The following is a 14,197-nucleotide window of genomic DNA, read 5'->3' as shown; positions in this document are numbered from 1 at the left end:
AAGTTTTGTGCATCCTAGTAAATACCACTGCACCAATATGAGTCTTTTTGATACATTTTTTTTTTGAGACGGAGTCTCACTCTGTCACCCAGGCTGGACTGCAGTGGCGCAATCTTGGCTCACTGCAGCCTTCTCCTGCCTCAGCATCCCAAGTAGCTGGGATTACAGGCGTGCGCCATGAAGCCCAGCTAATTTTTTTTTTTTTTGTATTTTTAGTAGAGATGGGGTTTCACCATGTTGGCCAGGCTGGTCTCAAACTTTTGACCTCAAGTGATCTGCCCACCTTGGCCTCCCAAAGCGTTGGGATTACAGGTGTGAGCCACTGCGCCCAGCCTTTTCGATAGTTTAAATCAACTGGCAGCCCTCATAATCAGAAAAGAGGATGTCCGTGCCATGTAGCATTACCTTACAAACTCCCTGGATGAGGTCCCTACCAACAATACTCTTAGCCAGACACCTGATGATACTTCAAAAGCACCGGGAACCAACACTATAATGACGGGTTCAGGAAAAAAAAACACTCTCATCATGCCTTAAGTTATGTCTAGTTGTCTTTGACATTTAATTTCAATTTTCATAGGAATTAATCATGGCTCTAACATTTACATTGATACTGACAATGTGTTTATCTTACACAATGCTCATAATGTGACCCACTGAATGCAAACTAGAGAAGTATGATGCTTTTATTTATTTAGCATCTATGGTGCCATATGAGATCAATTTCTTCATTAAAGAAAAACAAACCAGCATAAGAAAAACGAATTAAAAAAATTTTTTTTCTCAGTGGCAGAATCACATAGCTGTTTTGATACAGATTTCCAGTAGGTCTAAAATACTGCTTTGGGAATTGTAAAGATTCCATTACAGAAATACACAGAACAGAGGATAAATACAATCACATTAGTTTATCAGATGGTTGCACTAAACATCCTTTGCCTTACTTTTCCTATAAGAAAAGTTCGCAGGATCAAATAAAAAATTCTACTAGCAGCATACGACTCTGGTTTGGGAGGAAAAAACCCTGAAAGGAAAAGATAAAATCAATAACCTGGTACACTTGCAGTGAAATGCTTTGTCTCTGCAGAAGTTTGTTTGCACGTTTGTGAATATTTCACATAAGGTAAGAAATTTATAATTTCAAAAAAACTGAAGGAATTTGAACACATATTCTTCATAAAAACAAACGATTGCTTTTCAATGCCTTTTTCCCTTGGAACATAAGCTGCTTTAAGAAAGGTGGCGAAAGCTTTAATGAACAACATTTTGTTATTCATCTGAAATACTTGGACAGAAAACTGGCAAATTTGGTACATGGTTCAAGAAGTAAAACGTTATGGATTTTATAAAACCAAGTTAAAACATGCACATTTTCTACTGCCAAATGGCCAATACCTTAAATTGTCTTTAAATCTGAAAGACTAAGGATCTTAGGGGAAAAGCCACTTCTAATACATAACAGTAACACTGCAACAGGAGTAATAAGTAAGTTAACAGAAAGTATTAAGGAAAAACAAAGTAACCACTTAAAAAACAATAAACATTGTTAAAACCTAGAGCTGCATTCCAATTTTAAAAGAAAGTTTAACTATTTAAGTGGATAATGATGTTCATGCTGTTTAAATGTTCTTATGAAAATGATGTTATTGATGCAACACCCGGTATAAAGCACTGCGAATGAACATGCTCAGCAGCGTGTACTTCCAACGAATTCAAAATTACATATCATCATATGAAGAATATCATTCACCAAGGACAGTCCCAAGGCATCTAAAAATCCTAAAGATCTGGACAGACAAAGCAGAGATACCTTTTATTTCTCATAAAGAGTTACACTGTAACATGCCACTCATATTATAGCTACAATTATGCTAGTCACAATTTTTAATCTTACAGAATAAAGCTATAGCATGTGAAATTACAATATATTTATCTTTTTAAAAATCATTTTTAAAGAATGGCAGATATGTTATTTATTAGAAGCCAAAACCAACAGAAAAATGTAACTGGTAAATGCAGCCAAAATGTATTTGTGGCTAATTAAATGCTGCAACAGAATTTCTTTGGTCCATGAGACTTTAAAAAACAAAAGGTTGGTAAGGGATTCCATTTATCAACAGAAATGAAAGGTTCATGAAAGAAATTCAATACATATTAAAACATTTTAACAGAGTGCTTCTTTTGTGGTTAAATACAAGAAATCTCTCTAATAAATAATGAGTGTAAACAGGTAAAAAAAACTCAAATGAATTAAGATGTTTTAATATGAATGTCTAACAATCCTCTTTTGAAGGACATCGAAAACTACCAGATTTTCTTTTAATGTCAACTGAAATGCAATTATGATTTCTTCTATTAACATATACTAGGATTTACTGCTTGAGATCAGCAAACTATGGCCCACAGGCCCAATCTGACCGGCTTCCTGTTTCTGTAAATAAAGTTTTATTGGAACACAGCCACACTCATTTACATGTTATCTGTGGCTGTTCTTATGCTATAAAGGCAGACATGAGTAGTTTTTACAATGGCATTTGAAGTCCATATGATTCCTGTATTATTTACTATCTGATCCTTTACAGAAAAAGTCAACCCCTGCCCTAGGGGGCTAAGACAGTGTATGTTTCTTTACTTTTATTAACACTCTGTTTTCTCTTATTCTAATGCATGTGTGTAATTCATCTCTTTTTAATACCTCATTTTATTTGTTGGTGTATACCTTGGAAACTTAACTGTTAGCTGAATTACCATATTTAATATATTTATGCCCAGCCAGAATCTGTTTGATTTCAGGTCACGTGGGAATTCTCCAGGAGTTAGATGACAATAAAATGGGTGCACCACATACCAACAGAATGGCCAGAAAACTGTACATCTTATTTTATCTTGAATAAGGAAGTTGGAGAGCAAAAAGAATAATGAAAACCAAACATACTTTAAAGTAAATACCATTGTAAATCAGAGGGAAAACAGCTTGAGAGTTCTGAAAACACACACACACACACACACGCACACACACACACACCCAGAGCCATCCTCCAACCTGTCACAAACTAAGAGCTATAACATAAGCAAAGTATATTTGTTTTATAAATATATTACTGTCTATATACATATAGATACATCCATAGAACATGTTAAATAATCATTTGTATAATCAATACTACTTTAAGTTTTTTGTGTATTTTAAAATTACACATTCTATTAAAAATATCAAAATAATTCTTTGAAAATACCAAGAATAAAACCAGTGAAGAATTGCTTTCCATCCAAGTGGTTCTAAATCTTATCAATGGCCATCCAGACCCCAGACTTGGTCGTTCACAACTCAAAGAAACATAGTTTAATTAGAGAAAAGTTAGCCATCAGAAGCACTCCCCCCAACCCCTGTTTTTAATACCTCATAACAAATACATATTTGTGTATATAGATATACATAAAATACTCTTCAGTTATATTACATATTCTCATAAATGAATTTTCATAAAAACACAAAGTTCAAGTTTACACCAGTATCAAATATATTATACTGGTGCGCATTTCTTCCAAATGTGTAAGTCAATGACCAACTCTTATCAGGATATATAGAGAGATCATAAAAACAAGACTGAAAACATCTGTATCCCATGCAAGAAAGGAGGAAATACTAAGGGCCAGTATTTGGCCAGTTGGGTACTATTACCTCTGGACTAAGACACAGAGACAACAGACTGGCTAATTACTGTGTAAAGTACAGTCAACTGTCAATTATTCAGGAGCAAAATACTCCAGTCTGAATTCTTTTTTTTTTCGATCAGTTGACCATTTCTGGCAATTTCACTTATTAACAGATCTCTCTGGTTATTTATTAGCAAGTCTGGTAAAAGATTTGGTTAGAGAGAAAGTTTTGGCTAAAATGAAGGCTTGTGATCAGCTATGGATTTAATTTAATGATGGACTCCTTTGACTTATTGCTTTAGATAAGTAAGAATTTGCTGTACCTAAAGTCTGCCAATTATCTCGTTCTACAGCTCTGAACGCAACATTGCTGCTTCAAAAAAAGGGGACAAATTGTCCTCTTCACATAAGAAAACTGCTATTTTTAAACTCATAATTAATTACACTGAAGGATTTAGTGTGGGTAGTTCAGAGCTATTCACTTCAGTAGAGGTGGCAGCTGGCTACACTATTTTCCCATAATTTAAAATCCACGAGGCAATGACAAATAGTCAGCTAATAACACAAGGTCAAATTCAAAGTGTCACACACATCTCACCTAAGATCTCATTTAAATAAATGTAAAATTTGGCGAATGTTCAAATAATTAAAATGGTAAAATGAAGAAAATGGAAGCAAAACCTACATGTATAATTTAAAAGTGATTTCATACTAAAAAAAAGTCTTAGAATATGACTAAAATAAAAGATATTACACATTTGTAACCCTGTTTTTGGCACTGAGTTAGCCTCTACATTTAAACTTGCTTTATAGTGACCAAATCAAGGAGAACAATTTCACATGCGAGTAGGGTTGCTTTCAGACAGACACCACTCAGAATGGGTTGTGTGGCTTCACCCATATTATTTCTGGGTACAGATGAGTGCCACGCTCATTTCAAACACAACAGCAATAATTGTGTAGAATACCACTTTCCTGAATTAAGTTTGCTGAACACGGTTCAGATTATTGGTTATGTCAATATGCACAATGCCTTTTAGAAGCATTTACTGTATACCCAAATCCTACTTCGTGCAACACACAGTGTCACACAAGTAGTGAAAATGTTATCCTAGTCAAAGGTGCTTGGACATTATTTTCAGGCAGCATTTTACCTTTATTTTAAGTTCACACTAGGTAAGTTTTAGGAGAAAGAAAATGCCAATAAATTTATTTAATGTTTTTTAATATATTATATAAAACTAAGACAGACACTTTCATTTATCTAAATTGTTATTTTTATTTTCTAACCTATTCTAGACCTCAATTTTACTTTAAAAATTTGTATTTAAATAAGGGATAAAATGTTGCCCAAAAGTCTAATCATAGTTACATACTTGTGTTTTAACTAGATCTACAAATCAAAATAGTTCTTATAGTTAAAAAGATACAATTTGTATCAACAGTAAAAGGTACTTTCTGGTTTTTCAGGGCTTCACTTCAAACTGTAGCATGTAGAATAATCAGAATAGCCAGGGCATCTAAGCAGACTACAGAAAAAGATCTGAATGCATCTGTTACATGAAGTACAATTCAAAACCTGGACGCAACAGTCAAGTGACGTCAATCACACAACTGTCTGCCACTGACTGCAAAATCTATCTTCAACTCCACAGAAATGTATTCACCGCTAGCAAAACCCATGACTTTGAAACCAGAAATATCCCTTACTAATACTAGAACAGACCTTAGTCTGTATCTAAAACTACACTATTTGTGGCAAGAGTCTGGCCTTAATAATATAACAGGCCCCCCAAGAAAACTACCTTCAGGAAAATGGAAAATATACAATATCTTACAAAAATTTTAAGTTACCATTTACAACTCCTCCATCACCATTTCTATAGTGCAGTATCAAGAAATGTTGCATATCCTCAACACATAAACCCACCTCAGGCCAGCCTTGATAAATAGCAGGAAAGCTAAAGAGTATGTTAAATATAAAAGTTGCATTGTGAATAATTAGATTCATTAAAAACAGGCAAGTGCTGTGAAAGGGTTGTTTTATCCAGTATTGTTGTGCCCCAAAACAAAAAGACAGACATATTAAAAATACAGGTTAATGGAAATCTAGGAATTCAGTTCCACTTCTACTGTCAAGAAGCACATCATAGCTGGATAACAAAGCTCTAACCTGTAACAGTTACAGCTTTTGCCTTATTCATTTTTAAAAAATGGAAACATTTTTCCATTGATTGCATCTGCTTTCTTTTAAATTGACCATATTAAATTAACTAATTTCTTAACAGAAAAAGAAAATCCAAACAAAAATAACACATCGAAAAGTGCCATATTGTAAATCATTCTAATATATACTGTAACCCATTTCAACATAAAACTGGTAACTTACATTTTGTTTAAAATATAAAGTCAGTGCTGTAGTATATCTTTGTTTCTATAAATAATGATTATAGCACAAAGAAGCCCACTTTCCCCAAATAAAAATAACTTAAAAAGCTGTAAAAGAGTCTAACTAAGCTTGGCTCGAAAAAACAGTTTGCTAGGTCTAGTCAAATGTCCCACATTCTGAAAGTATTGTAATTGCTTGCAATTGGATAGACAAACACCAAGTTAATAAGACACAAAACAAGGATAAAAAGTGCTGCGTATAAACCCCTGATGCACCAAAGATTAATATCAAAGATCACAGAAACATCTATTAAATCAAACTGGAAAAATTTCCAGCCAAGGATATAGCTTTAAAAAGGAAATGTTAAAAAAAAAGTTTAAATGTAAAGCAATCCCGTGATACTTCCACCATGTGGGGCTATACATACAGATTCCATGATACAGTATTTCACATAAATGGATACTATATAACCTCCTTGCTGAGAAGGAGATCACATGTGCTATTGTAGCAAACCTCCCTCAGCATTTGAGCTGAACAAAAAACTACTAAACACCACAAAGATGCATCATCTTTCAATAACCCAGCTGGGATTTCTCCACTAAAATGGCTGCGGCGAGCTGCTGGGCGTCTGTCATGTGAGGATTCCTTTTCATGACAATTCTCACAAGGTCAGGTGGGAAGATGTTGCACAAATTGATATAAATCTTTTCTCGGTTGTCTTGATACCTTGGGGGATCTTGCGGCATTCCACAGTATGGGATCCGCCAGGCTGGCTCCTGCTGCTCAGGGAGGCTCTGGAAGGTGAACTGCTCATAACACGGCTGTGTGGAGTTATCGGGCAAGGAATAAGTCTGCCGGTACCCATAGGCGTCGATCCCATAACCTGGCCTCTCCCAGCTTCCCAGGCCTTCCTGGCGGGAATAAGGCTTTCTTTGTCGTGAAGGAGAACTGTCATAAAGTCGAGAGTCAGAGATGCTGTCTATTCTCGTGGCCACCAAGGACCTCCCTAGGTGTGGTGCCTTAGAGTGTGCTGAACTTGGAGGAGAGGGGTAGTCGCCAGGACAGCTGGACCGGGCGCCCACAGCGGAGTGCTGCAGGTGCAGAGCCAAGTGCGGAAGAGGAGGCTTGTGATGGAACTTTGGTTCTTCGTGACTGTAACTTTGCCCTCTGGTTAAGGGGTCGTGGAAATTCTGGAGGAACGGTTGAGGATTAAGGCGGCTGTGAGGGTGCATGTGTTGACACTTCAAATTCTCCTCTAGCTGTGGGTCGGGGGAGCTGACATAGGACCGGTCATTGTAACCCACGTAGGAGTCACTGCTCCCACAGCTCATGCTCCCTTCACTGCTGCAGTCAGAAGCTACGGAACTTATTCTATAATCTGTGTCTAAGGAGAAACGCCTTTCAGGGCTTCGTGGGCCTGAGAGACTCAGATTTGAGTATGCATTCAACATGGAATAATATCCGATGTCGACAGGTGAGTCGCATTTTGGATACTGCTCATGAGGCATTGGCGTTCCATGATTTTTGGTTACCATCATCATTGAAGGATATTGTCCCTGTGGTCTTTGATCCTGAGGGGGGAAATGAACTCCAGATGGAAGGCCATTGCTTAAAGATGTAGTGCTTTGGGGTTTTGCAGTAGAAGTAGCTGGGATGCTAACTAAGGAAGGTACAGACCTGGTTTCCAATTTGTTTTTGGTGGGAAGCTTTTCTTCTAGGTCTTGGTAGACTTGAGTCCTTATGCTTGGATCTGATTGCCTCTTTGGAGCACCTCGTTTGACATCAGAAGTGCTATCAGCCTTGGTGCTACAAGGAACACTGTTGCTTTTCACCAGTCCTCCTTCGTTTGCAGTTTTGGCTGCCGTATTTCTAGACATAGCACGGAGTTCATCAGCCACTGACCGCTGTGGCTGACTGCCCCTTTCGGGATGGTAATATTTGCACTTGTGTCCATAGGTACACTTCTTTCCTAAGAAGAGTAAAATTAATTAGGCAAAGGAGCACACCATCAGATCCTGAAAACTCAGTTTGGCCCTATGATTTTAACTTGTAGAAGAGACAATGATAGAAATGGGAGCTGTGCTAAGTGTCACCCTGTTCTTTACTCTTGAGAAACGTCACTTCTCAGTCTTCTCATTTCTTTACTATCAAGAACAGGAGGAAGTTGGCTGAATAAGTAATAATCACCTCCAGAACTTTTTTTTGAGACAGGGTCTTGCTCTGTCACCCAGGTGGAGGGCAGTGGTGTGATCTCAGCTCACTGCAACCTCTGCCTCCTGGGTTCAAGCAATTCTTATGCCTCTGCCATCTGAGTAGCTGGGATTACAGGCATGCACTACCATGCCTGGTGAATTTTTTTGTATTTTAAGTAGAGACAGTGTTTCTCCATGTTAGCCAGGCTGGTCTCAACTCCCAGCCTCATGTGATCTGCCCACCTTGGCCTCCCAAACTGCTGGGATTACAGATTTGAGCCACTGCACCCAGCCACTTCCAGAACTTTTGGCTAATACCTCCGTGTCCTCAACTGCTACCTGCCTCTTCTCTTCCAGTAGGACTTTATAATTAGGTAGGAAATTGTGTTTTGAAGAGCACAGTGTACTACTGTAGGGTGATAGAACCATGCTCATCTGATTTGTATCTAGATGAAAAAACTCCAAATTTTTATTCACTTCAAAACTAACTTCATGTAGAATTAACAGTGTTTTTTGAACCATGTTTTAATATAAGGAAATGCATTTGTATTGAATCCAAAAAGGTAAAAATAATTCTTTTTCATGGCTAAGACGTTTTCTGAAATTTAATTGGAATCCAAAGAACTGCATATTTATTATACCATCCAAAATTTTAAGTGTTTATTTTTGTTAACAGAAGTTTAATAATATATTGTGTTCTAAAGGCATATACGCAATGTTCATAAAGCAAGTTACCATATGGACAAGGCTGCTTTTTGTGTTCAGGAACAATAGGTTTCTTCCTCAGAAAATTATCCAGACTGGGGCCATGTCTGCCAAGAGGGTCATCAGGGGGCATGAACCTGTCATGGAGATAATAAAAAAATGATACCTAAGTAGGAGGCTGATAATTTAATTCTAAAAAGAGTACAAAGATTTGTTCCCTCTATAAGGAATTTTTTTAGCAATTTTAATCCAAGTGTTTTGATTCCATGTTTACAGAGTAAAAAAGAAATCAGTAAATGAAGTTCTCATTTCTTAATGAAAATTGAACTGTTTTGAGCTGAAATTGTATTTGTTTTAATTCAAGTAAGTTTTGAGTTGAGCATGTCCTATTAATTCTTCCTTCCTCTCAGTCTTGGGATTTTCTAAGGGTTTTAGAAAACGACTTCAGTGACACTTTAGGAGAACTTTATCAACATACACCTCATGAAGTGGATTGCTGCAGGTGGGGCGAGGTGGAGCAGCTGAGAAGAAGGGAGGCGGCTAGAACACAATGGGAAGGTACGAACTTACCAAACATCGGTTAGTGCTAGGCACTTTACACACTACACCATGGCATCCTAACCATGATCCCATGAAGTATTAGCTCCATTTTACAGATATGTAAACTTTTCTAATTTAGGTTTAGATAAATTAAGTGATTTTTATCCAATGTTGCATGGTACAGTCAAGATTCAATGATATCTAACTCCAATCTATTCTCTTCCCCTATTTGAATGAGCTTCTCAGTTGAGATAGAAAAAAATGTTAAGGAAATAAGCCTACTATTTCGGATGGGCTAATAAAGAAGAGAAGAATTTATGCCATGAATAATGAAAAGAAGTTATGCTTGAAGAATTCTGCTATTCATTATATCACCATTTGAACTTAAACCCAAGTATTTACCTATAAAATGTGAATAATGGGAATAATGTATGAACCCTTACAGGAGTGTCAACATGGCTGAGTAGTAACACTTAGCAACCACAGTGTTTATTATTACAAAACAATATGGTAACATTACATGTTACAAAACAGAAGATAAAGTCACTCAATCCCACAATCTTAATACAATTACTTTCCAGGTCTGTGTTAGATTTAAGTCTTTTTCATTGTGCACACATCATTTTACATGGCTTTAATGAAACACAAATATAATTTTACACTTTGTCTTTTTAACACAAAAAAACTTTCCCATGTTTCTTAATAGCCTTCATAATGATTCTTTTTTTCTTTTTGACACAGAGTTTCGCTGTTTCACCCAGGCTGGAGTGAAGTGGTACCATCTTGGCTCACTGCAACCTCTGCCCCCCTGGGGTTCAAACAATTCTCCTGCCTCAGCCTCCCAAGTAGCTGGAATTACACGCGCCCACCACTATGCCCAGCTAATTTTTTTTTTGATTTTTAGTAGAGACCACACCTGACATAATTCTTTTTTTTTTATAATAACTCTGAAGAGCTGAATAATATTCCAGTAGGAGATGTATCATAATTTGATTGATTTCTCTATTGTACATTTAGTTGCCCTTGAATTATTGCAATTATAAATAATACAGAAATGAACACATCTGGTCTTTATTTATTCCTCATTATATATTCCAAGAAATGAGATTTTTGGGTTGACGGAACACAGTATTCTTAAGGCTTCTGTGAACCTCTGCCGAATAACCTATCAGTGCCTCTTTAATAGCACAAGGCATACACAAAATTATTTTTGTGAATTAAATGAGAAAATATATTCTTTTTAGATTCATTTGCATTTTTAATTAGCACAAGAGGTGAACTTTTTCTACATATTTATAAATATATTTACTTCTCATGAGACATGCTTGATGTCATTTGTTCATTCATCAACTTTTAGACTCTGATCATGACCAGAGTCTTACATTAGTATAAGAACTTTAAAAATTCAGGTACAGTCACGCACTGCATAACATCTTGGTCAACAATGGACTGCATATATGACGATAGAGCTGAAAAGTTGCTGGTAACGTAATAGCACAATGCATTACACATGTGTTTGTGATCATGCTGATGCTGGTACAAACAAAGCTACTGTGCCCCCAGTCGTATAAAAGTGTAGCACATACTATTATGGACTGTGCATAATAGTTGATAAGCCATGATGTCACTGGCTGTGCGTGATGGCTCATGCCTATAATCCCAGCACTTTGGGAGGCCAAAGCAGACAGACCACTTGAGGCCAGGAGTTTGAGGCCAGCCTGGCCAACATGGTGAAACCTCGTCTCTACTAAAAAAAAAACAACGAAAATTAGCCAGGTGTGATGGGGCGTGCCTGTAATTCCAGCTAGTCAGGAGGCTGAGGAATGAGAATTGCTTGAACCTGGGAGGCGGAGGTTGCAGTGAGCCGAGGTGGCGCCACTGCACTCCAGCCTGGGCGACAGCACAAGACTCCGTCTCAAAAAACAAAAAACAAAAGAAAACAAAATATCCCCAACTATGTTACTGGTTTATATAGTTACTATATTACACTTTTTGTTTTTATTTTAGAGTGTATTCCTTCTACTTGTAAAATAATGTTAACTGTAAAACAGCTTCATGCAGTTCATTCAGGAAGTATTTCAAAAGGCATCGTTACCATAGGAGATGACAGCTCCATGCACAGTACTGCCCCTGGAGACTTTGCAGGGGAACAATATGCGGGGGTGGAGGACAGTGATTTTTGATGATCCTGACCCTGTGTAGGCCTAGGATAATGTGTTTGTGTCTTAGTTTTCAACAAACACTTAAAAAAGAAAGAAAATAAATAAAAATAGAAAAGAGCTTATAGAATAAGGATATAAAGAAAGAAAATGTTTTTGTACAGTTGTACAATGTTTTAAGCTAAGTGTTATTACAAAAGAGAAAAAAGTTTTAAAAACTAAGAAGTTTATATATTAATAGTAAAAAAGTTATAAGCCAAGGTTAATATATTATTGAAAAAAGAAAAGTATTTTTTGATAAATTTGGCACAGCCTAAGTATACAGAGTTTATAAAGTCTACAGTGGTTTACAGTAATGTCCTAGCCCTTCACATTCACTCACCATTCATTCATTGACTCACTCAGGACAACTTCCCGTCCTGCAAGCCCCATTCATGGTAAGTGCCCTACAGAGACGTACCATTTAGAAATCTTTTATACCATATTTTATGGTATATATACCTCTTCAGTGTTTAGGTATGTTTAGATATACAAACATATCGTACCATCGTATTACAGTTGCCCACAGTATTCAGTACAGTAGCATGCTATACAAGTTGGTAGCCTGGGAGCAACAGGCTGTATGTACCACATCGCCTAGGTGCGTAGTAGGCTGTTCCAGCTAGGTTTGTGTAAGTACACTATATGATGTTCACACCCACAACGAAATCGCCTGAGGATGAATTTCTCAGAACGTATCCCTGTTGTTAAGCCAAGCATGGCTTATTTAGTAAGCTATCAATGCTCTAAATTGATTTTAAAAGGCAGTCCTTTGAGGGTGAAGATGGGAATTCCCCGTGTCTGTTTCCTCAGGTTCTCCAGACAGAGTCTTAGAAGACTTCCTCTGCCTCAGGTGTTCTATGAGTGACTTACAGGGAAAGGTGGGGCCTGCCACTCACACCGGGCCACCTCCGGCAATGATTCTGCAGTTTTCCTGATTCCCACTGAGGAACAGTGGGGAGATCAGTTGTTAGAAACCTGTTTGAGGTCTGGACAGTGGCAAAAAGAGAATTCTGTAGCAGCTGCCAGGGATAGTTATATTTTCACAGAAGCAATATCATTGGCAAGTAAATGGTTTTACTTACTTGTCATTGACAAATGAATACATTAATAATCGTTCATCTATGAACTTCTTCCATTCTGGTTTCTCATTAGCCAAATCCCTGTAGTTATCATTGGACACAATGATACCGTCCGACTCAAAAGCCAGCTTCACGATGAACCTGTCGTCATAGCACACCACTCTCCTCCCCTGGACTCGCCGGGATGGCGTGAACACCAGGATTTTCTCCTTCTCTAATTTACGTAAAATTTCCTGATCTGCAAGAATAATGACAGTAGGATTGCAGAAAGTAAATACACAGGTAACACACATGGCAACTTTCATACGATGTGAAACTCTAAAACATAAGCTGTATATATGTAATCCTTTAATTAGGGATTATGATTTAATTTGTAGATACAGCATCATTTCCAACTCTCAATGGTATTTTTCCTTCAGGAATTTTAATAATAAAGACTTTAAAACTAGTTAAAAAAATATGAACCATGTAAAAGTGAAACATGACTGGGCAAATTCTGACTGTCATTATGTGAAGCTTTTGCTTAAGAGCTGGAGCCATCAGCATGACCACTTTGGACACAGCTTCTTCCACGTTCCTACTTGAATGCCATTCTAATAAAGCAGCTGTATGTTGTGTGGGGTTCAGGTGTGAGCAATACATTTTTTTCCTTCTAAGTTTGTTTGCATACTTTGTAGTTATTTTCTTCTAACTAGTGGGAGAGTATGAAAGGAAGTAGAAGTTGTCGAGGTAGCAAAGGGAAAAATCTTTAAATGCAGAAAGTTCAAAGAGAGAGGAGGCAGTAAGGTCAGAAGTGTTGTTATAAACATGGCTACAATACGCTCCATGACCTTTCTGTAAGACATCGTAATGAATGCCAGCATTCTTGTGGGGGTCAGACTGAGTAAAAGATAAGAAGTCATTGTGTGGAGAAAACATCTGTTGATTAGAAAAGGCCATGTAGAGATATGCTCATTTTGTCTGTGGTTGGCATATTCTTTTCTTTTTTTTGTGTGTGTGTGACTGAGTCTTGCTCTGTTGCCCAGGCTGGAGTGCAGTGGTGTGATCTTGGCTCACTGCAACCTCCGCCTCCCCGGTTCAACTGATTCTTGTGCCTCAGTCTTCTGAGTAGCTGGGATTACAGGCGCCTGTCACCACGCCTGGCTAATTTTTGTATTTTTAGTAGAGACAGGGTTTCACCATGTTGGCCAGGCTGTTCTTGAACTCCTGACCTCAGGTGATCCACCCGCCTCAGCCTCCCAAAGTGCTGGGATTACAGGAGTGAGCCACCGTGCCCAGCTGGTTGGCATACTCTTCTCTTATAGCACTTTGTAACTCTATTGACTTGTTTTGTGATTTAAGAAAGGGTACTAGAGTTCATATGTTAATCAATGATAAAAATTCTCTTTCAACCATCCTTTCCTTCTACTTTTGCTCCTCTGTCCCCCATTTTCC

General features: G+C 37.5%; 1 protein-coding gene across 4 annotated transcripts in view; it reads right to left on the bottom strand.

Moving 5' to 3' along the window:
- Positions 1-538: 538 nt before the first annotated feature.
- The window catches only part of ZC3H12C (zinc finger CCCH-type containing 12C), a 78,582-nt gene continuing 64,923 nt past the window's right edge, over positions 539-14,197 (bottom strand). For all 4 annotated transcript variants that reach the window (XM_009247031.4, XM_024255900.3, XM_009247030.4 and 1 more), the window contains exons 4-6: positions 12,767-13,001; positions 8,974-9,080; positions 539-8,015 (exon numbers count right to left, since the gene is read on the bottom strand). In XM_009247031.4, the coding sequence (XP_009245306.3) occupies positions 6,619-8,015; positions 8,974-9,080; positions 12,767-13,001 (1,739 nt within the window). In that variant the 3' untranslated portion in view covers positions 539-6,618. The remainder of the gene's footprint in view (positions 8,016-8,973; positions 9,081-12,766; positions 13,002-14,197) is intronic.

Source organism: Pongo abelii, chromosome 9, assembly GCF_028885655.2.
Source record: "Pongo abelii isolate AG06213 chromosome 9, NHGRI_mPonAbe1-v2.0_pri, whole genome shotgun sequence".
NCBI lineage: Eukaryota > Metazoa > Chordata > Mammalia > Primates > Hominidae > Pongo > Pongo abelii.
The sequence above is the reverse complement of the archived record's forward strand: the minus strand, read 5'-3'. Positions and strand labels throughout refer to the sequence as shown.